The 24,494-nt window shown below is 37.1% G+C and overlaps 1 protein-coding gene across 4 annotated transcripts in view; it reads left to right on the top strand.

Annotated features, from left to right (window-relative positions):
* The window catches only part of SKB1 (SHK1 binding protein 1), a 43,030-nt gene extending 18,768 nt beyond the window's left edge, over positions 1-24,262 (top strand). For 3 of the 4 annotated variants that reach the window (XM_088954142.1, XM_088954143.1, XM_088954144.1), the window contains 15 exons: positions 8,672-8,756; positions 10,022-10,113; positions 10,212-10,247; positions 10,416-10,484; positions 15,091-15,159; positions 15,304-15,357; positions 15,454-15,528; positions 18,639-18,731; positions 18,814-18,917; positions 19,581-19,629; positions 19,715-19,801; positions 21,788-21,893; positions 22,367-22,454; positions 23,230-23,323; positions 24,023-24,262. In XM_088954142.1, coding sequence (XP_088810268.1) covers positions 8,672-8,756; positions 10,022-10,113; positions 10,212-10,247; positions 10,416-10,484; positions 15,091-15,159; positions 15,304-15,357; positions 15,454-15,528; positions 18,639-18,731; positions 18,814-18,917; positions 19,581-19,629; positions 19,715-19,801; positions 21,788-21,893; positions 22,367-22,454; positions 23,230-23,323; positions 24,023-24,106 — 1,185 coding nt within the window. In that variant the 3' untranslated portion in view covers positions 24,107-24,262. Of the gene's footprint in view, positions 1-8,671; positions 8,757-10,021; positions 10,114-10,211; positions 10,248-10,415; positions 10,485-15,090; positions 15,160-15,303; positions 15,358-15,453; positions 15,529-18,638; positions 18,732-18,813; positions 18,943-19,580; positions 19,630-19,714; positions 19,802-21,787; positions 21,894-22,366; positions 22,455-23,229; positions 23,324-24,022 lie in introns of all 4 variants that reach the window. The other variant, XR_016102120.1, reaches the window with a different exon arrangement.
* The last annotated feature ends 232 nt before the right edge of the window (positions 24,263-24,494 follow it).

Below are 24,494 nucleotides of genomic sequence, written 5' to 3'. Positions count from 1 at the left end.
CTTGCACTAATGGATCAGAAGCAAATAAACTTCTTGTAGTGTCCGAGCTGTTAGGCTTGATGAATTCACTTTTCTTGGGATAAGGTGGGTCAAGTTCTGACAGGTTGTTTTCTTGTATATCCTTTCTACACTCGTTGGTAGCCACCCCCTCCTCTCATCCTTTCCCAGTCAAGGAAATTTGATGCTCTCCAACTCCCCTAAAATCAGTGCTTTCTCTGTTGCGAAGTATTTCATGGTTGTAATAATACCTTTGATGTACTTCAAAGCAAAAAACCAAGTTGGTGTTTGTCCCCCAAATGGTGTGTCCTGTGTAAGTTGAATATTTAGATTGCTTTCCACCTTCTAATATCTTGTCCTTTTGTCAGTTTTTTTTTTTTTTTTTTGGAATTGGTTTGCTTCCCTTTTTGGGTGCAGGTGGTCTTCTCCTGTCAGATTGCAGGGTTTGTTTAGCCCTAATGGTATTAGTGGCACTAAAAGGAGTGGTAGGATCTTGTGGAGATGTATTAGAGTGGCACTACTTTAGACTGTTTGGGAGGAAAGAAATGCAAGGATATTTGAAGGAAAAGAAAAATGTAAGGAAGCCTTGGTCGAAACAATAACATTGAGGGTGGCACATTGGGCAAAAAGTTTGAAAATGTTTTCAGATTTTAAAATTGAAGATTTTTTAGGTTTGCGGACTTATTGCTGCCTCCTAATTTACAAGACAACAATTGTGGCTTGAAGAAGCTGAACTTTGATGGGAGTTGTGTGGGTAATCTGGGCCCCCTAAGGCATTGGGAGGTTTGTTAGAGATGAAGATGGAAACATCATTGCTCTGTACTCCGGTCTTGTGGAGTAGGGTGGTGTGGCAAGGGCAGAGTTTCTAGCTGCAACATATGGGGTTGGAAAGGCTAAAGATTTGTGAATTAATAAACTGATCATCGAGGGGGGCTCAAAAACTGTGATAAAATGGTTGCAAAAGGGGGGAGGGGTGACATGGCAACTGAAGAATGAATTTCAGCGGATTTAAATTGTTTTCAAGGGACATGTCCATCCAGGTGGGGTGAGTGAGGAGATCTGCCAACAGTTTGGTAGATAGCTTAGCAAAGCAAGGGGTTCAAAGAACACATGTTTTAGGCTAATTTGTAATATTGTTTTGGGTTAGCTTACTAAAGCTGGTTTTTTTCACAACTTTTTGTTGTACCCATGTTTTTATAATTAATGAAATCATTTTAGAGTTATTATAATAAAAAAATGATTGGAAGCAAATAGGCTCCAAAGAAGCTGAATTAATATTTAATCTCTCTAAACCCTTCCTAACCTCCTCATCCCAAATTTCTCCTGAAGTGCTTTAGAAACATTCCTCGTACTTTTGTTCTTCCTTTTCCTTTCAAAAGCTTTCCTAGTAAAATTCTTCCCTCCTAAAAAGAATAAGCTTAGGGACTTGCCAATTTCCACCTCTCTATCTGCTAACCTCTTTAAATCCAAATTTCCCTTCTTTATCTCCTCATCCTCTGGCACCACATTAGAAGAAACCTCAAAGCTTTTATTTTCATCATTGCAAGGCATCTTCTCTAACATGTCAACCTTCTTCAGCTCTTTACCTTGAGGTTTCGTTGGATTAACTTGTTAGATAGTGTGTGTATGCCTTCAGCTCCAACTGATGAATTGCACATACCTTTGTTATGAATAAAAGAATATTTATTATGTGTAATCGAATTATTCTACTAAATACCCTCAATTCATATTCGTATTATGTATGAAGTCAAACTAATGATGTTCTTGGACTTTCTTAGAAGTGGAACAATTAAGTGTTGCTTTTAATCCCTAGACTTGATATTGATATCAAATTGTGTTACGATCCATTTGTCCCCTGTTGGTAGTATGGGATGCTAATGTGAGGTATCCCACATCGGTAGTATGGGGTGTTGTTGTGGGGTATTTATGTGCTTGGGTTCCCTCCCTCTAATAGCTAGCTTTTAGGGGTGAGTTCTCCTAAGGCACATAACAAATGGTATCAGAGCCTACACTATGCCTCCCAATTGCAGTCGTGCAACGTGGGTGGTGACGTTAGTATTGCAGTGTTCGATTGGGAATAGGTGGACTAGTGCAAAGCCGAACTATGTGGGCGCCAAGACTATGGAGCTTGGTGGAATGTTACGATCCATTTGTCCCATGTTGGTAGTATGTGATGCTAATGTGAGGTATCCCACTTCGGTAGTATGGGGTGCTGTTGTGGGGTATATATGTGCTTGGGTTCCTTCTCTCTAACAAAGCTTTTAGGGGTGAGATCTCCTAAGGCACATAACAAATTGAGTATATCAGACTTGTCTATCTTTGATATTCCAACCAGTTAGATCCTTCTAGGTCAAATACCTATGTTGGGATATTCACGGACGGTATGTACTTTAATGATCAACATGATAGGATTTGCTACTAATTTAAGAATAGTGTGTACTTTGTATAACTTCCTCTATGGATTCTTGAATCTACTAGTAGTAGGATTATTTGAATCCTTATTGAAGGATCCATTAGTGTTGGAAGTTGGACATCATGTCATAAAGGCAAAGAGTGAAAAAGTCTTTCCCTATTGTGGTGTCAAGTATTATTAGTAGAGAGACTAATTGCAAGTGATTAATTTGGCTGTATTTAGTTTTTTAAAAGCGCAAGGGCCAATTTGCGCCTTAGGCACAAGGCGAGGCATACACCTTTTTAAGCAAGGTGCAAAATTACATAAAAGCAAAAAAATAAAAAAGTCAGAAAATTCAAAAAAATGCCAAAAAATTAAAAAAATGCAAAAATTTTAAAAAATATTAAACATAATATTAATAAGAAAATATAAACTTAAATTTTAAAATTAATGTTTTAAAAAACCTATTATCTAAAATTAAAATACATAAACATAACATGTAAAGCGTATTCAAATGAAAATTTAAAAGTAAAAGCGAACATATAAAGCATTTTCAAGCATGTAAAACCCACAATCTCTCTTTTTCCTTAACTGCATTGCTTCAAGTAGCTAATGTGATGTAAAACATATTGGATTCTTGATTCCATGAGTCGCCTTTGTACCACGCTTTTCAAGGCAAGCCCGAGCAAGTCTATGTTTGGGTCTGAAATTCTTATTTTTCACATAAAAAATAATGATTTTATAACTTTCATTGCCTTTTAAGAAGATACTTTATTGCAATGAATGAATGAACAACATTAGCAAATAGGGGGTTCTTGGTGCTTCGATGAGCGAGCGAAGCGAGCGAATGGTCATTTAAAAGTTGGATTGTCACACCATACAAGTTGGATTTTCCTAATTTGAACATGTTATTTCTAGAATTATTAAGGTGCTATTGGTCATTTAAAAGTATCATGTAAGAATCCTAGTCAAATTATCAACTAGATTCTAGTGTGACTAGGATTTTACTAGTTTGACTAGCTAGAGAGATTCTTATCTTTGGATTGAATTAGGAGAGCAAGATTCTCTCCAACTTTCTTTTAATTATGGTAGGATTCCGAGAAAGACAAGGATAGGACTCTCGCAGCTGTCCATAATCTATAAGTAGGATGAAAGATATGGGTATTAGATTTGGGGTGAGCAAATGGGTAGGTGCCACACTGAATCGAATGGAACCGACCCTTGTTCCAAATTCTTGGAACCGACCCCCACCCAAGTCGGTTTTAGGGTCTACTAGGGGTTTACCCTACTCGAACCAACCTAATGAACTGACCTTGGTGGAACTTGCCTTGGAAAACTTGGCTTGAAATAAACCACAAAATACTTTTGGGGATGTGAAGATTTGAACCCAATCACTCATGGTTACAAAGGCCATGGTCTCACTTGACCATTGTGTTACTCAAGTGATTTGATCATTTGTTTTCATTTTAATATTTGCATATGTACAATAAGTAGTGTAAAAGGTAATATTTACAAAACTTAAATTATTTGTTTTGAACCATACAATGATAACCTACACATTAAGTTATCCAATTTAATCAATAAAGAAATCATAAGTTTTAAACTATATATTATATTTATTAAATATCACGTTTTAAGAGAACATACTTTTTTTGAACTTACGAAAGAACATATTTCACAAGGTAGGTTCCAGTTCCAAAAACCTAAAACTAACCCCTATAGGGTAGGTTCCAGGTTTTGCCATGGAACCAAATCGAACTGGCCCATGCTCACCCCTATATTGGATGATGCAAGATCTCCCTTACAATGCTGAATTCGATCCAACCTAGTGAGACCAATCAATCTTGTTAGGGTTTTGAATCCCATTCAACCGATCTGTTAGCCAACTTGTGTAGCACAGTTTTAGACAGTGTTTGGGAGTGTTTATGTTAAAAATAAATGCTTAAAAACAAGTGCTTATTCGAATAATCACTTTCGGATTTGGCACCCAGATTTTTCAAGTGCTTATTTTAAAAAATAAGCGCTTATTTCATATTGGGCGTTTGGCAGTCTTGTCCTCCAATAAGCACTTGTTTGTTGTGATTCTTTTGCCATTCATTTGCTTTCAAATTTTCAAAATATACCCTATAGGTGGTGGGTTCTCTCTCTCTCTCTCTCTCTCTCTTTCTCTCGTACAAGGAAGATTCAAGAAAGGTTTGGCTTTGGCTTGTCCTTGTCATTGATATTTGCGAGACCTCCTCCAAACCCTATTCAAGCACCATATTCCACAAAGCTCAACACTTGCAACTTTTGTATGGAAATGCAAATAGCTTTGGCCACAATCGAATGCCCTTTTGAAGAATAGACTGCCCTCCCCTGCTCTTTTACATTTATGCATGCCGTACAGAATAGACTACCCTCCCCTGCCGGTTTCTGTTAAACAACATTATTAATGGCTTCAAGGTTATTAATGGTTTCTATTCTCCTTGAGATATCGTCGGAGTTCGGGTCTTCGAGAATCTTTATTCTCTACGAAGCGAACTTGGGCTTGACTTAACTTGGCGAGGGTTCAGTCGAGACAATGTTATTAATGACTTCAATTCCTTGAAAGTCTTTGCTATCTCACTGGATTGGCTTCGTCATTCGTCCTTCTAACAAGTACTCTGTCTCTCTCTGTCGATTCTATCTCACTGGACTGGGTCCACAAGACCGAGAGTGGTATTTTAAAATCCAACTAGGGACCCAAATCAACACTCAACCTTCCAATGACCACTTAAGAAATTGAAGAATCAGAGTTGCCCCCTATCTTAATAGCATGAAGCAAATTTTTGATAGGGTTCTGTTAGACAGTTTTGTATGCCCTTAGCTTCAATCAAGATGATGTACTTTATGAGTTTATTGTAAATGAATAAAAGTGCATATTTGATTCATGTTCTCTTGGTATATTTCTGTATAATACCCTTAAACTGGACACTGGAAAGTTACACCCGATCCTTAGACTCGATTATGATATTGCACTAGGTGTCGGATTGGGCTGTCTTTGATGTACCAATCAGTGAGCAGAGAGTGCAATACTGTTCCTTGTAGCCGAGGGAGTGGTCCTCTCTTGTCTGGCAGTGTATGATCATTATGAGCTGAGAGGTTAAGTATAAGACCATTGAGGATAATACCTGATGGGCTAATTTTGCATCTGCCCACAGTCCCTGGGTGTTATAAGGTGGCTTGGCCTTGGGACCACTTAGGGTAAATGCTCGGCCCATAGAGACCATGAGATGGTTTTCAAGAGGTGCACTGTCCATAACAGTGTATTCGGCCAGGCCTTGTAACAAAGGTTGGGCCGGACCCATGTGGCTGATGTGTAGATCAATGTTTGGGTCCCACGCCATACAAGGAAGCCCAACTGGGCAGCAGTTTGGAAGGCTAAGTGAATACATAACCTTAAGTGGGCCTTAAGCCCATTTCGAACTGGGCTGATTTGATTAGTCACTTAAAGGGCGAATTTTGAGATGGATCAACTGATAGGATTGGGCCCAGACCCTATCCACTTTGAGAGTCCAAGATCTAAATAAGATTTAGATCTGGTAGGAGATGGCTGATCTGATCTGCAGATAAGATAAGAGTTATCCCTTATCACTTAAAGGGACTTCTAATCCAAATATGATTTGGATCTCCCAACTCCTAATGGGGTTAGGAGCTGATCCCTTTGAGATTATAAAAGGAGGAGGGGGCGGCAGCCTTTAGACATGCAACCAACACACTCTTGTCTTCAGAGCTGAGATCACAAGAAGAGAGAATTCTGCACCCTGCGAATACTCTCTTGCCGCATCCTTCCTACAACCGCCGCCTCCAGTAGTTCGATCTCCAGTTCTTGGGAGAAATCAAAATTTGATCTTGACACCAATCTTTTGGAGAAAATATTGGTTGGAGTTGTATTCACAAGCCATCCAATTGATTCTTGCGAAGGGTCAAGTTCATTTGGAAGAACACTGTTGATTCTGCTCCACCCTACACTGCGCCATCTTCAGTGGGAGTAGATTTTGGATCCTTCCTTGGGCGTGAACACCTCCATTGGGAGATACTGTTTCTCCGTATCAGGTATTATCTCTCTACTCCTTTTGGTTCAGATCTGGTTTAGTTTATAGTTCAAGAATGATTCTTGAAAATATGATTTTCTAAATAGGGAATTCGATTCCCAGTTGAAGGGAGAGAAATTTTTTTTAAATTCGCCCCCTTATTCCGCAATCTTTGGGCGTCCATATGATGGATATCCTATCCCTTCAGGCTCACCTTTTTTACCCTTTCCTCCTATACCACCTCCCTCTCTCTTGTTGCCTTCCTCTACCTTGTTCTTAATTTTTGAGTAGCGGCAGCACTCTTTCACTTGATACAATTTTGAGAGAATTTCTAAGAGAAAAAGCCCATTTGGTTACTTAGTCTACTTTCAATGGAAAAACTGATTCTGGGTTAGAGATAATTTTTCTTGCAAACAAGCCTAAACAGAAGAGAACTTTATCCAAAGTGCAGGGCTATGAATATGAGAAGTATGGACATGTTGTCTCTCACTACAGGAAGAGGAACTTGTGCAACTATTGAAAACAGCATGGACATATAACGAATGAATGTCCAACATGACTTGGGGCATTGATGGGAAGGGGAACAACATATGCATTCCAATGAGAACTTAACGCTGCTATTTCTGACTTTACAAAGTTACAAACTATGGAAGATTGATCTCAAGAAGCCTTTTCGGGACAAAGATTGGGAGGTAAGTGGGGCTAGAAGGTGATCAAACTCCTGGTGCTGATAGTTTTACCATTTTGTTCTACAACAAGAATTAAGACTTCTTGAAGGCTGATGTTATGAAGGCCATGAATGAATTCCATGAACACAATGCTGTAAGCACTGAATGGTGAGAGAGAAGGTACCATGAATGCAGCCATGCAATTATGGTGAGAGAGATCTTCGTGAATTTGATTGAATGTGCTATTCAGAGGGTGAGATGGTTGGAGAAGTGTTTGGTAGGTTGCTTTGTTAGCACTGAAATTGACGAAGTAGAGGTTTTGAGATGTGTCAGATCAGAGTAGTGCTTAAATGACGACGCTCAGGTGAGAAAGCTAAATGCAGGTTTCTTTCTTTTTATTTTCTGTAGTAAGGAAGAGGCAAATTAGTTCTGGGAAGTGAAACAACTAAGTTTAGGACGTTAGATCTACGGTAGTGTAGATGGACTCCACTTGTGCGGGCAATTCAAGAAGTAGGGAGCAAAATCCTTGCTTGGATTAATGTCCTTGAAATTCTCCATGCGTAGAATCTGAATAGGTTTTGTGCCACTGGAAACACCTGTCGTTGTTTCAGAAGAGTTGATGCCCGTATGTTTAAGTTGAGGAGTCTGGTTGTAGCAAGAATTCTGATTGAATTAGAGAACTTACACTTTACCCCCTTGAGGCTAGCGTTAAAAGTTGCTTCCCAGATCTTATTCTAACTTGCTCCAACTCCAACATACCTTGGTGTTGACCCCATAAGGACCTCACTGGTTGGCATATCAAAAGCGGATTAGTTTTGATACCAGCACAATACTACTATCAAGTCTTGGACTACAAGCAACAATCCAATAGCTCCATCAATTGAAAGGTCTAGGAGCACATTGGAAATGGTCTAGTTCAGTGTTTCAGAATTGTCCATGCCGATACCTTAGGTCTAGCCCTAGCAGTTCAGACATACTGCTTCATCCTTGGGCAATATAAGTCATGTCAACCTCGTAAGGATAAACTACCCGTGTTTATCCACTGGTAGAGAACTTTTAGTTTACGCAAAAATTATGTAAGTCTAATTAAATCAGTGATTATCATCATTCTTCAATGTAGATCAAGAGCCATTACATATAAACACACCCAATAACACGTATAATAAAAAAGGATACTGAACTTTTGTTCATAAGTAAAATCAGTCTACATAGCATATTGGGTCTTGAGGGCATACACTGTATATTAGTAACCACTGTTAAAACTTAGTATGCTAGTGTGCTGTACTTGCTGGATTGTTACATAAACCAATTTTGTTAATAAGTTGATCAGCAATGTTCTAGTACAAGGCCTTTGACGTGATTTTATGTGTAAAAATTGAATATTATCATTGCTTGGTACTAATAACAATGCTATCCCTCTACAAAGCTTTGCAGGTTCCAATGCATCAAAATTTGTTGCATCTTTAGTTTGAAAGCTCATAGAAGGCTTAGTATTTTGTCTGTTGACATATTAAAATTCTTCTAAGTCTGTTGACAATGGTACTAAACAATATCTTGCCCAGATAGTGATTTCTGGAAAACTATTACACAATATCACCATGGGGATCTCAGAATTGGCAGCTAATCATGCTGAGAATGATGTTGAAGGTATGGCTCTGAAGACCTATCCTTTTTCTTGTTAAGACTTGGTGGTAGTTATGGGAAATTTCCCAATGTTTTCTACTTGTTATACAAGGACACAAATCTACAACCAACTTTTCTTTGATTATATTGCATTTTACTTTTACCTTTCCGAAAAACTGTAGATTTACAGGAATGTTTTTGATGGTTTAATGGATACAAGATGGAGAATAGAACTGTATCTGTCAGTATTAACTTGGGGAGCTCCGGGGGGATAATAACATTTTGAACAAATGAAACTGTAGTATGCCTGGAACAATTGATAGGAAGATTTATAGTGCATGTTAAACTCAAGAATGTGGAGGTTGGTTTTGTTTGGGTTCAAATAAATGTCTATGGACCTAACATTTATAGGGAAAGGTGTGAATTATGGGAAGAGCTTTATGCAATAAGAGGTCTGTGGGTGTGGCCTTGGTGTATACAGGTGGATTTCAATGTGGTAATGCTTACGGATCAAAGCAATAATCCTCATCAACAGATAACCACAAGTATGAGAAATTTCAATCTTTTTGTTTGCTCTTGTGGTCTAAAGGAGTTGCCTTTGTTACATATCTCCTACACTTCGTCAAACTTCTAGGCTAACCCTAGGTACTCAAAACTGGATAGATTCATCTTTTTTGTTGACTGAGAATAGCATTTGGAGAATTATTTATCAAAAAAAAAAAAGCATTTGGAGAACCTTTCCTCTAGACCCATACCTAGGATGACTTTTGAGCGTCGTCCTATCAAACTAGGCCAGGATTATTATTTAAGGGGCCTAACTCCTTTAAGGTTTGAGAATATGTAGCTTACACACCAGGTTCTTACAAAAGGTTAAGGATTGGTGGATTGTGGAGTTAGCTAGTTGGTATGAAATGGAACGGTTTTAGGTTCCATAAGAAGGTGCAGAGGTTAAAAGGAAAGTTAAAGGAGTGGAGCTTGGTATGTTGGCATATTAGAGTTGAAGGAGGAATTAATAAAATAGAGCAATGGTTTAAAAGACGCGCCTAGGCGTACAGGCAAGGTGCCTATTTCGGATTGATTGTCTGAAATTTATAGTTTCATTTTTTTCCCATCAATAGAGCAATGATTTTATTCCCATCAATATGGGTCATGTCTTGTTTCCAGAACACTGATTGAACTACATAAAATATTTCTGGAGCTCATTTCGCTTTCAGCCATTATATATTTTAATATGTAGCTATTTCCCATTGGTTGCCTGAAATTATAGTTTCATGTTTTTCGTGTTTTAGGAATACATAGACATCCATTGAGGTCTTATTTAGACTATGTTGGGTATCTTTATCAGAGGATGGACCCACTTCCTGAGCAAGAGCGCTTTGAGGTGCCAGAACTCTTTCATTCTTTCTTATATTACAAACTAGCAGCTAATTTATTATATTCTTAATTCTTTTTTTCTGACCCCAATGTCTATTATCCCAGCTTGGTTACAGGGATTTCTTGCAGTCTCCTTTGCAGGCAAGCCTTTTATGTCTTCTTTTTCTCTTTGTATCATTTTTCAACTAGCAATTTTCCCTTCTTAGCTTTTGCCTGACAAATGGAGTTTTATTTTATTTATATTTGAGTGCAATTTCGTTTCTTTTCTCATGTCATTTAAAGCCTTTTCTCTACCTATGATCAATACAGCCTCTCATGGATAATCTGGAGGCCCAAACTTATGAAACATTTGAAAAAGACACAGTGAAATACATCCAGGTATAGCTTAAAATTATTGGAATTTCGTTTGTTGTTTTCAGTCTTTAATGTTTCTTGAATATGCAATTAGCAATTATATATTTTTTATCATGTGGTATGTTTTTCATTATGTATTCCGCAACTTTTAGAACAACTACCTTGTTGTGAGAAATTTCCATTTGGCTGAGATGAACTGTTTAAGGGTGTGGGAGATTATTGCCGAAAGAAGATCGGCATGACCCCTGTGCAAGGATTGAGACAAACAAATCAAGAAATGGTCCAAAAATTTTGTTTATCCAAAAAATGAGTGACAATACGTTACCCATGATTGAGACTTTTCATCTAGCAACTTTAAATGCGTAATGAAATGTTTGTGTCAATGGAACATTCTTCTTTTCATTCTTTACTGTCCCATTAATTCTATGGTTCTTGTATCACATCTCTTTTCTTGCATTAGTAAAGTTGCTTGGTCTGTTCATAGTCTGTTAACAAGAAAAAGAACCTTATTAATGGGAATAAAAGAAAAAGAATTTTATCCTGGAGGGCAAGAAACACTAAACTAACCTTCCGTATTTTTGAACTTTGTCTATGGTTTTAGAATACAGTAAAATACACATATACCATTTATGCTTTCTACACAATGTTTTAGATTATATTCTTGTTATATTATTGGTATTATTGGTTTACTTGGCATTCAAGTAGTTGGGTTTGTTAGACAGTTTTGTATGCCCTTAGTTTCAATCAAAATTGATGTACTTTATGAGTTTATTGTAAATGAATAAAAATTTATATTTGATTCATGTTCCCTTGGTATGTTTCTGTGTAATACCCTTAAATTGGACACTTAATGAGACTCATGTTAGTTTAGAATGTTCACAGCCAGTGGGTCGGTCTGGGGAGACCTATCCTGACAAGGCTGACACTGTGGTGCCACCAAGTTGGTTGGGGTGGCTTGTCTCAGCTACCGGGCTGAGACCCTAGGCACATACAGTGTGGGATTAATTGAATCTTTGAACTGGACCAGATTTCCAGTATTGCCCTGGACCTTGGAGATTGATGGGCAAAACTGGAAAGTTACACCCGACCCCTAGACTCGATTATGATACTGCACTAGGTGTCGGATTGCTCTGTCTTTGATGTACCAATCAGTGAGATCCTTAGCGGGGGTCAAAACCTGGGTATGTTGGGATAGTTTGAGAATTCATCTGAGTAGGTGATCATAGTGACAGGATTAGCCCCTTTGTTGGACAAAGGTAATGATCGGGGATGCACTCTCACTGATAGAAACCAAGACTGCCGGCAGCCGATTTCAATCGTTGAGATTTGTTTTTGCAAAATATATTTGAGATGTAAGAATATATATATTATGCTTTCGAAATGTTTGCAAAAGGTTTTAATTCCCGGGATCCATACTTGAGAGAGTGCAACATTGTTCCTTGCAGTCGAGGGAGAGGTCCTCTCTTGTCGGGCTGTGTATGGTCATTATGGGCTGAGAGGTTAAGTGTAAGGCCATTGAGGATAATACCTGATGGGCTAATCTTGCATTTGCCCACAGTCCCTGGGTGTTACAAGGTGGCTTGGCCCAGGGACCACTTAGGGTAAGTGTTGGGCCCATAGAGCCCATCTAATGGATTTTAGGGGGTGCACTGTCCATAACAGTGTATTCGGCCAGGCCTTGTAACAAAGGCTGGGCTGAACCCATGTGGCTGATGTGTAGATCAATGTTTAGGTCCCACGCCATACAAGGAAGCCCAACTGGGCAGTAGTTTGGAAGGCTTAATGAATACATAACCCTGAATGGGCCTTAAGCCCATTTCGAACTAGGTTAATTTGATTAGTTTTTAAGGGGCGAATTCTGAGATAAGATCAGCTGATAGGATTGGGCCCACACCCTATCCACTCAGAGAGTCCAAGATCTAAATGAGATTTAGATTTGGAAACTTCCTAATTAGATTAGGAACTGGCTGATCTAATCTACAGATAAGATAAGGATTATCCCTATTTTAAAGGGACTTCTAATCCATATATGATTTGGGTTAGCAACTCCTAATGGGATTAGGAGCTGATCCCTTTAAGTCTATAAAAGGAAGAGGGGGCGGTAGCCTTTAGACACACAACAGCCAACAGACTCAAGTCTTGTCTTCAGAGCTGAGATCACAGAGGAGAGAATTCTGCACCCTGCAAATTCTCTCTAGCCGCCTCCTTCCTGCAGCCGCCTATAGCAGTTCGATCTCCATTGCTTGGGAGAAATCAAGATCGGATCTTGATTCCAATCTTTTGGAGAAAAGATTGGCATGAGTTGTATTCACTAGCCGCCCAGGTGATTCGTGGGAAGAATCAAGTTCTTAGGAAGGACACTGCTGATTCTGCTCCACCCTGCACTGCGCCATCTTCAGTGGGAGCGGTTTTTGGTTTCTACCTTGGGCGTAAACACCTCCATTGAGAGATATTATTTCTCTGTATCAGGTATTATCTCTCTTTCCTTCTTTTGGTTCAGTTTATGGTTCAAGAATGATCATTGAAAATATGATTTTCTAAATAGGGAATTCGATTCCTAGTTGAAGGCAACGAAAAATTTTTTGAAATTCGCCCCCTTTTATTCCGCAATCTTGGGCGTCCATATGATGGATTTCCTATCCCTTCTGGGTTATCTTGTTAAAACAAAAAGCATTATATATAGTGTATTGCTCAATATTTCTAGTTATGTGTTTCATGCCATGTTCTACTTGTTGGGCCATGCCATGCCTTGAAAGCAAAAATGCCTGGACATCACCTATCACACTATTACAAAATGGGTAAGTGTCTGGGCAAGTTAATTTGAGGATTGTCTTTCGGCATCTTCGGTTCTTGTCACTATTGTTAATAGGGGATCAGTCTCCTCACATAAATTAATGGATGTTTTTTAGGATTTTAGAAGAAGTTGAATGCATGTTTCTTGTCCTATCATAGGAACATGGTTCTTTTATACATTCTTATGTGTTTTACACTTTTTGTAGTGTTCTATTAACTTCCTAATTACCTTTTATTGGTCCTTGTGTGCTAGTAATTGTCTGTTAGCTTTGAAAGAAACAAAATGAAGACCTCTTGAATATGTGAATCCTTAATCATTGTGAATAGGATGTCAAATGTCAAAATTTTGCATTAAAGAAGTAATCAGAACACAGATAATTTACGATGCGTAACCCCAAAATAGAATGGAATATAACAAAAATTGCAAAACCCATCCTTCATGGTTGTCAAGGCGTTGCATAGGCGACTAGGCGACTAAGTACCCAACTAGGCGACAAAAATGACAAGGCAGGTGCCTTTTATAATGTCATTTATATTGCTGTATCTTATTAATGTATGTGAGTACATTTTATTATAAGCTATATATATCAATTATACTTTGTTTTAATGTTTTACTATTGAAACTTAAAAGATCAAAGGGTTTTGAGAAGAGAAAAAGAAAGAAAGAAAGGATGCAAGAAAGAGGAAAGAAAGAATAGAATAATAAAGTTCTATTTTTCTATTCTCTCTCTAATTAAATAGAAAAGAAACTCCGTCCTTGTTTTTTTTTTTCTATTTTACTTTTCATCTTGAATATTTATCATATAAAATTAATAACCTTCTTTAGCTGCTAATTAATATGATTTTGCTCTATTAAATACTTATTATAGTAGTATTATTTTTGAAAATAATGAAATTAATATATGTAAAAGATTTTTATCTTTTTGATATGATGATTTGCCACATTTTTGGAGGAAATTTAATGTTTTTAATAAAGAGAGTTGCTAATTTTCAATTAACATACATGCTAAATGGTCTGTAAAACTAGGAAACTAGCCAAAAGTCAGTTTTTTATATTATAAAACTTTTATTGCCTAGGTGACTAGGCAACCCAGTGGTGCCCAGAATCGCCTAGATGCCTTGAAAACTATGCCACCCTTATATATGAACAAAAAAAATTGGGTATTCCAGTCTTTGTACACAGATTTATTAGTTGTTTTATTTTCTCTTCAAAATTTGTTTTACTTAAATGTAGGGGTATTATAAATCTGTTTACACAGATTTGTTATTTTCTCATTTTTTTCAAAAGAATTTATTATTATAATAAATGTGGGGCAGTAGTTGGAGGAAGATAGTTTGTCTTCCCCTCTGCTGCAGCCCTATTTCCTTCTTCTTCTGGTCTTCTTTTCTCCTCTAATCTTAGACTAAATCAGTTCTAAATTTGCTTTTACTTTTACTTTGAATTTGTTTTATATTTATGTTTATGCTTATTATTAGGATCTTAGCTAACAAACTTTTCAAAAATTTAATTTCTTTTAAATTTTGGGATTGCATGTGTTTAGGTATTAATGATTTTTCTATTTTCAAACCTTTTCCAAAATTTTGTGCCACTTCATCTTTTCACGTTCCTTGCCGTACGCCTTGCATGTTGCACCTCAGGTGTTAGATGGCCCTTGTGCTTTTATGCTTTGAAAGCACTGGTTTTATTTCCCTCTCTGTGCATGCGCTTGCACGTGTTTAAGAGTAGGCCATGTGTTTCTTCAATGTATTTGTGTTTGGAGATATGGTATGCATGCATGATGTGGTTGGCTGGAAAATGGTTCTTATGGTGTCTAATTTTGTACTTTCAATTGGGTAGTACCAAAGAGCAGTCTGCAAAGCTTTGCTTGACAGGGTCCCGGATGAGAAAGCATCAAGTGTAACTACTGTAAGTAAACTACTGGTATTGATGCCTTTGTTTTCCATATATTGTTTATACATGAATTAGTCTTCAGGAATTTACTGGCTTGCATGTTCTTATAATATGCTATGTACATTACTGAGTGCTGAATTAATTTCTATTTGCTGAAAGGTACTGATGGTTGTGGGAGCAGGGCGGGGACCCCTTGTTAGAGCATCATTGCAGGTCTTAAACATTCTATATAAGTGGTGACCTGCTTTATATCCGTGTTACGAAATTTAATAAATATTTAACCCTTGCTAATGTTTTGAGATTTTACAGGCGGCTGAAGAAACAGGGCGCAGATTAAAAGTTTATGCTGTGGAAAAAAATCCCAATGCAGTTGTGACACTCCATGTAAGTTCTTGAAATTTGGGCTGATAAGAACTGTCATTTTATTTTACATTATAGTGTCTAAACTCATTATCAGTGTTCAACACTCTAATGTATCACTATTGAGTGGATAATTTCTCACGGAAGTTGGTGTTTTAAAATGGAAAACAATGTTCATGAATACTGAATGATCTCTCGGTTGTTACTACAGATACCATTTTCATTGTGCTCTCTCATTTCATTTGTACATGCTTGTGGCATCTAAAAGATAATGGCATTTTACATCAATTAATTTTAATATTTCTAACAAGTCAACACCAAAATATAATTAGTTTTATAGAGAAATCACATGTCAAAATTATTATCAAGTAAAGAACGTTATTATTTTGAACTAACAATGTATTGATACTAGTAAAAAAATGGAAGGGCCAGAACCCTTTTCTATTTCTTTTAAGAGAGAGAAATTGTAGAAAATTGAGAGTACTCTTTATCTTTCTTTCTCTCTTTCTTTCATTGCCTCTTCTTAAATCCATTGGATGTTTTCAGTGTTTTAATGGTAAAATCCTTAAACATGACAAATCATATACATAAGTTGTGGTAGGTTATATTAAAACTTTTAATAATATGCTTTAATACAAGTTAAAGGTGAATTGCACTAGAGCTTTCTTACAGGTGTCAATTTAAGCACAAAAAGTGAGGTGATATGTGGAAATCTTGGGTTATGCTACTGTAGACTGGCCAATTAATTATCTTGGACTACTCTTGGGAGGCAACCTGAAAGTTTTGAGTTTCTGTCACCCTATAGACTGATTCTCTGAAAAATTGTTCTCTTGTAAAAGAACCTCCATTTCTTTGAGAGGTTGGATCGCCCTATAATCAATCCTATCCTAGCCAATATTCAAGTGTACTTGTTTTTAATTTTTATCTCCTGTCAGAGGATGCCAATAGATTCAAAGACATCATGAGGGACTTTTTTCTTATGGGAACCAGGGGACATCAAGAGAGACTATTTAGTTAATTGGGAGGTAGTATGTTGAAGGAAGGACAGTGGTGTTTTGATTGTGGGGAGAATTGTAGTGAAGAATGTGGCATTATTGGGGAAATGGTTGTGGAGATTTGTACTGGATGAGAATAAGCTATAGAACAAAATGATTGGGAGCATATATGGTTGGCAATGACAGCTGGGATGTTGATTTGAATGCTAGGGTAAACATCTCTTCTCAGAAAATAATTTTTAACCCTTGTCACATTTTTTTGTAGCTAATGCCTTTCAGGGAAGAAAACTGAAAACCCCATGTAGAACGCTGGCAGATATTTCTCGGTGACCAAAAGCCATACATCTAATTTTTGATAATTGAAAATGATTTCATTAATCAAAAGTAATAAAACTTTACAAGGATCCTTTGGAGAGGAACGAGATGCAGCCTCCCCTAAACATTACAAGTGATCAGAAATAAAGATTAGAAAGCTGCCTAAAATAAATGATCCCTAGTAGACCCCTATTTAGCAAGATAATTGGCAAAAGCATTTGCCTCCCTACCCACCCACTGATCCCTATAACTCCAAACAACTGAGTCTGGATTTGCAGCCAGCCCAGAATCACCTTAAATCCCCTTCAATTAATAGGTTCTCCACTCCTAGTTGATCAGCAATCTGAATTCTTTGTACTTCAGCCAACAACTCATCTATTGTAGAGTCCCCTATCCCTACCGGGCCTGAGAATAAGGATATGATGTTGCCATTCTCATTCCTCAATACTCCTCTAATGCCAAATGGTCCTGGGTTACTGTTGCTCTGACCGCTCCTCCAATCTGTTGTGGCTCTGGTCTTCCTAACCAAAGTGTGTGCAACTGTGGCCCAATTCCTCCAAATGCCATCAAATGAAAAGGAATTGAAAAAAGCCAAGGATTATAATCTCACTGATAAAAGACCATATAACTAGCTTAAATCTCATTGACAGATTATAATCGGTTAATCACTCATCACAATAGAACTTGATCCAACTCTGTCAATAATCTAATTATAGCCAAATATATTAGTAGAAATAGCCTTGTCTGTTGCCATCAACAGTAAGATTATTTCTAAGGGTCCAGAAAGAGAAAAGATTGATGGAAGTGTAAAATTAGATATTACAAGTAATGACAAGAATGCTCAGAAGTGTAAAACCAGAGGATCTATAATTTTATTTATAATGAAGAAAATTCCCAAAGCCTGCATACCGTGTCAAACTCACCATCTTTCTGGGTGTTGTTCTGAATTATTTTCTGGTCAAAGAAGTTACTGTCTTTGATCAAACGTCACCATCTTTTTGGGTTTTTCTTGCTTTGAGATTCTATATAAAATGAAATTTGTCACAATTCACTAATATTTGACCATTGATGGGGGTATGCTGCATCAAGAGAAGTTACTGTCTTTGATCAAACGTCACCATCTTTTTGGGTTTTTCTTGCTTTTAGTAATCATTTTTTTGTTTTCTGCAACTAAGCTGACTGAAGTAGTTTAATAACTGTTTCCTTGTACCATGCAATTAAGTGGAGATTCTTGTTAATCCAATAAGAAAAATAAAAAAGAAGAAAAACTTTTGTTATCTGTTTATGGGGGGGTGTTCATGGTCTGATCTGGTCTGGTTTGGAGGAAATCTCAGACAAAACCAGACAAAACCATTTTAGTATAGCAACCAAATGAGATCAAACTGTTTATAGTGGTGTTCATGGTCCGATCCGGTCTGGTTTGGAGAAAATCTCAGACCAAACCAGTAAATTACTGTCTGGAAATTCTTAGACCAGATGATGCCGTTTTAATATAGAAACCAAACCAGACCAAACTGTTTTTTTTTTATTTGGTTCGATTTCTAATATGGTTTGGGTCATTGTATTGGGCTTAACAAAATTAGAAAGTTGTTATTATGTATTATTCAGTTTACAGTTTGCTCTGATTTCTAGAATTCAAAAAACTGGATTGAAAACCATAAAATGAACTTTAAAAATTTTCCGAACTGAACCAGAACTTTCTTAAGACCAGATAATTTGATGGGTCTGGACCATATAATGAACTCCTCTAGCTGTTTACTTGTTGAGTTTTTGGACACTGTCCCTATCTTTTGTACATAATCTTGGATCTATTTTTTGAAACAGAGCTTGGTTAAATTGGAGGGTTGGGAGAACATTGTTACCATAATTTCTAGTGATATGCGTTGCTGGGACGCACCTGAGAAAGCTGATATTTTGGTGAGTGAGTTTGTATAATAATGATCCTTTACTCTGTTTTGTTACCACTTTCTATTTATGCTTATTTCTCATCAAATTTTAGGTCAGTGAGTTACTTGGTTCTTTTGGTGACAATGAGCTGTCCCCGGAATGCCTTGATGGAGCCCAAAGATTTTTGAAGCAGGATGGGATTTCAATTCCATCATCGTATGTTTTCTTAGAATTAATTTTGGTATTACTTATATTTGCCTATTTCATCTTGTCCACTTCTTTCCCAGATTTTAATATCTTGATCTACCCTTGCAATGCACATGGTGTACTTCTATTTTTTTGTTTCATGCTGAAAGGGTGGTTGGTGGGGGATTGGTGCTGGTTTCAATCCTTGCACAGGGATTGAACAACTAAAACATTCATTTGTTTGTGTATTTCTTTCTTCTGTCTTGTGTTTTCTCTTTTCTATGTATAAGAAGGAAAGTCATTAATTGGTTGTTGAGCAGCAGTGGTGGTTTCTGCAACTAGCTTTGCTATCATCTTTTGTTTCACTTTTATGTTTGTGCTTTGGTTTTAACTCAAAAATCTAATTGACCTTTTGCTTCGTAAACTTGAAAATAAGGTTCATAAAAATAATAAATCTGCTGGTAATATTTTATTTTTGTCATTATTGTTTTCATGCGCTCTTGCTGAAATTGCATTTCAACCTGCCTGGGCTTTTGTCTTGAATCTGTTGTAACCAAAATAATTTCAATGGTCTGGAATTATACATCATTTATTTGCATGGGATATCTGTATCATCTTTTATTTTTTTTAGATTTGTACTAATATGCTTGTTGTTTGTCTTAAACAATACAATTGACGACCTGGTTACTTCAGGTACACAAGTTTCATACAGCCTGTGACAGCATCAAAGTTATACAATGATGTATTTCCTTCTCTCTGTTTTTAAATGTTCTTATACCTTCTTGGTTTCAAAGATATCACTTGAACCATTTGATGTCACATTACAGGTGAAGTCACATAAAGATCTTGTTCACTTTGAAACTGCTTATGTTGTCAAATTGCATAGTGTGGCAAGGCTTGCTCCTTCTCAACCTGTGAGTTTCTCTTGAATATAATGCTTTCCTTTTTATTATGTTCACACCCTAATAAAATAATGGATTGGGCACTGCTACACCCACTTGAGTTTTGTCAACATTCCTTCACCTGCAAAGCAAAGCACCATCAATTTTCTCCCACCTCCTATTTCTATCATGAAACATCAAGAAATTACCGCAGAAATCCCCAGTTACTTTAAAAGTAAAGGTACACCACACATGAAGTGGAATATCCAAGACCCCAAGCTACATTGTTTTCCTTGTTCTTTCTCTTTTCTGTCTCCAAAACGCACTCTGCAAGATTTCTGCTACGGAACATAAACAAAAACAAGCCTCCATTGGCCCATTCAGCTTTCTGACACCTAAAACTCTTTCCTTCCTCCATTTGAATCCCAGCCAAGCTTCCACTTGTACTCCTGTATTTTTCCCCAGTCTACTATGTCTATTTGGGCTGTCAGAACTATCCTCTGCCTCCACTCCCCCCTTCTTTCTCTGCTAACACCAGCTTCTGGTTTTTAGTCGAGCATGCCAACTGAGGCTTTGTATCAACCTTTAATTGTTCCTTGCATGACTGAAATTCATTAGGTACTTGCTCCCCAGAAAAATCTCCTGTTTCCTTCCATTGAGCTTCATCCCTGGGGAGCCTGAGTTCCTTCAATTTCTCAGCAAAAGCCAGCCAGCCACTTCTTCCTTTACACTCTGGAATGCATAAGAACTGTTCTATTATCGACAATTACAGGTTTAAGAAGGGCAAAGACACTGAATATGGAACAAATAGAAATTGAAGAGACTCGAGAACAATTATTGGGTTGCTAAGTAGCAAACAGGATGTAGCCTGTAACAACAGATCAGTGATTTAAAAGGCGCGTCTAGGCGCATTTTGGGGTATGCGCCTCGCCCAAGTCCTAGGCGCACCTCTTTCAAAAGGCACACTCCTGGTGCGCCTAGGTGTGCGCTATGTGCCTTGCGCCTCAGACCAGGCGTGTGCCTTTTTAAAATTTTGTGCTTTTTGCTTTTTTTTTGTCGAGTCTAACGGCTGGGCCGGGGGCTCCGCCCCTGGACCCCCGACCATGCCCCTTGAGGCAAGCCTGAACAAGTCTATGTTATGGTCTGAAATTCTTATTTCTCACATAAAAAATAATGATTTTACAACTTTCATTGCCTTTTAAGAAGATATTTTATTGTTACAAAGGCGACTCGTAGAATCAAGAATGCAATATGTTTTACATCACATTAACTACTTGAAGCAATGCAATTAAGGAAAAAAAGAGATTGTGGGTTTTACATGCTTGAAAATGCTTTATATGTTTGCTTTTATTTTTAAATTTTAATTTGAATACACTTTACATGTTATGTTTATGTATTTTAATTTTAGATAATAGGTTTTTTAAATCATTTGTTTTAATATTTAAGTTTATATTTTTATTAACATTATGTTTAATTTTTAATTTTTTTTGGAATTTTCTGACTTTTCTTATTTTTTAGTTTTTTTTTTTGTAATTTTGCGTCTTTCTTAAAGAGGCACGGGCCTTGCCTTGCGCCTTGCACCTCAGGCGCAAATTGGCCCTTGCGCTTTTAAAACACTGCAACAGATATGTTATAAGCGAACTACAAAGTTACATTTTTAACCTTGGTAGGTTCTTGGTTCCTTTTGTTTAATGTTTTTTACAAGACACCTGTGTTTTGCAATCTAGTGCCCCCCTTCAAGATTTTCACCATTTCATTTTTTAAATCTCCTTTTTGTTTGGTTGACAAGTTCAACTTATATCCCTATTGTAATATTCTTGTCTTCTTAGATGTTTGTGCAGGTATTTGTTTGCTTTTTCTCTATTTCTATTCAAGAACTTGTGCCAAGCTCTAGTCTCCCTCCCTGTTATTTTCCCTTTTCTTTTAAAACAAGAAATTGTGCTTTGGTCCACTTGTTGACAGTTTGTATTATGGTAGTTGGGTTTAGATTGATTTCTTCTGTTCCATGTTGTCATGCAGGTATTCACGTTTACTCATCCAAATTACTCAACCAATAAAAACAATCAGCGGTACAAAAAGTTGAGGTTTGAGATACTGGATGACACAGGATCTGCCATGGTGCATGGTATGTCTTGCAAAAATCTCTCTATGCTTTCATTTACTCTGTAGTTGCAGTATAGAGAACTTTTTCTAATGATTGAAACTGCACCTTATCTCTTCTTCACTGCCTGAAATTGATAAAATGAGTACAAAGTAACCGAGTGTTAATATCAAAAGCCTGGGTTTAGGAACATGAGACAATGAAATTAATGGTGTTGATGATTGGATTAAAAAGAACTAATGTGACTGTAAAAGAAGAGGTTTTTTGCTTTTGCGGATTAATTTGCCTGCTCAAAAGATGAGATACAGACTTTCCCTTGAATCCCCTAAATGGAAATATGTAACTCACAAAATGAGATGCAGACTTTCCCTTGATACCCCTATATGGAGTATGGCTTTATTGTGTCGCATAGTATTTCTCCTTTCCAGTTTTCATCGTTTTAGATCCATTGTGAAGTACCTGTTCATAATGATTTTATTGTTTCATCTGAGTCATAGGACTTGCTGGCTATTTTGATGCAACACTCTACAAGGATGTCCATCTTGGTATTGAGCCAACCATGGCAACACCAAACATGTTCAGCTGGTACGATTTTCTCATTTTATTTTTTTACTTTCCTTTTTTCTTATACATGTGGTTTACTAGTCCGATCAGTCTGTTCAAGATTCCTCTTTCTCTGGATAAGGCACTAACCACAGTTTCATCAAATGGGGAATGCCAAAGTTCTTGATGGTTGGACTTTGACCACAACAGATCAAATTGAATTCTGAGTGGGATATATCTGAATTTGATTCGATAAGGAAACCGTTGTATTTGAATTTGATTTGAGTCTACCAGATCTCTAATTTCCTATATTTGAATTTGATTTGGTTAGTGGATATCTAATTTGAAACCAATTCAATTCAAAGGCAATGCCTAGTCGACAAGGCGCCCTTTGAGGCTTGCCTCACCTAATCGCCAAGCAGTTTTGTACTATGTATTATAAAATACTTTTTTATTCTTTAATTTTTTACATTATAATTATAAAATAGGCACTATTAAACTAAAATATTCATTTTGTGTGTTTATATAATAATTTATTTTTATTAATTTTTTTATTTGTTAGGGTTTAATCAATATAGACATTTCTTATTTGTACTACTACTACTACTAGCACAACTAGCACAGAAACTCGATAGAAATGGTGGGATCTGATTGATTTGCATCCCCTACTTGACCACAAATGATTAGATTTTGTTGCTCAAACTTATAGGAACATACATGGTATTTGGGTCATCATTTCAAGTTGGAACTATGATCTACAATATTATACTTCATTCATAAGCTTAACTGCATGTTCATCCCATCTTTTTTGAATTAGGTTTGCTATATTTTTTCCATTGAGGACACCTGTATGCGTACAACCTGGTTCACCTTTGGATGTGCACTTCTGGAGGTGTTGTGGTTCTTCGAAGGCAAGTCATTTTGGTATCAATGTTATATAGACAGCATTCAATTTTTACAATTGGTTTTGATTACTTTTTACAGTTGGTTTTCTGATCGGGGTCTAATTGTCTAAAGTATTTGGCTCAAGCTCTGCCTGAAAATTTCTGGGCCTGATGCAGTTCTTTGTTGACACAGAACCTCGGTCGAAGCCCAGAAATTTGCAGACGGGCAGATTAAAAATCGTGACCCCTAATAATAAACTGTTAGTTCTTGATGAAGTAACCAAAATTATCTGTGTATTTAGTTATGTCAATTTATTTACTATATTAGTTCTGTTATTTTCGTTCACTGTGGAATAAGTGCAATAAGAAACACTACAAAACCTTGTATACGGTATTTTTAAACTTTGTATTTGCGCTCTTCCCAAACTGAGCCTTTAATATTATTTGTATTTAATGTGGATTCATTTATGATGCCGGAAAAAAACATGATACTGAAAAAACTTGCAACCAATCATAAAAAAAGGAACCAATCAGGTGGATTTTCATTAAATTTCACGGAGTTGTGATTGTTCAAAGCATTTCCGGTATCATGTCTTTTCCGATCATAGATTTTCCCTATTTATGTAGCAGCATATTACAAGCTATGTATGCACTTGGGCCAGTCGGCCTTTTGTTCTTCCCCTTGCTGTCCAAATAGTTCTAATGAAAGACGTTATTCGTATGCAGGTGTGGTATGAATGGTGCATCACATCACCCTGTCAATCACCTATTCACAACAGCAATGGTCGTTCTTATTGGGTGGGCCTCTAGCAATTCCTGTATCTGTGATTGCATTCATTAGTTTTGAAAGTGAAGGAAAGCTGCGCCCCTAAAAAGGCTCGACTAGCATCTGTTGTAAACCAGCCTCTGTTTCATGCTTAATTATGTATGCTAAATTAATGAAGGTACATGCGTTGTTCCCCAAAACCAGAAGACATCCTCTGAAAACTGAGTTCCCGTTTTCCCAGCCTATTGACAAGGTTCAAAGTATCAACACGTATCGGCCCGTATTGGCTGATACGCATCGTTTCGGGCAAGGTTCAAAGTGTCAACATGTATTAGCCCGTATTGGCCGATGCATATCGTTCCGGGCTTTCGGCACCCCACCAATACGCCTTTACAGTGGATGTAATGGTGGTCTGACCGGTTCAGGGTGTGG

The sequence above is a fragment of the Nelumbo lutea genome, chromosome 7 (assembly GCF_056320005.1).
Source record: "Nelumbo lutea isolate HS-2025 chromosome 7, American lotus-T2T, whole genome shotgun sequence".
Classification (NCBI taxonomy): Eukaryota; Viridiplantae; Streptophyta; class Magnoliopsida; order Proteales; family Nelumbonaceae; genus Nelumbo; species Nelumbo lutea.
Note: the sequence above shows the minus strand (reverse complement) of the source record. Positions and strands in the feature narration are given on the sequence as shown.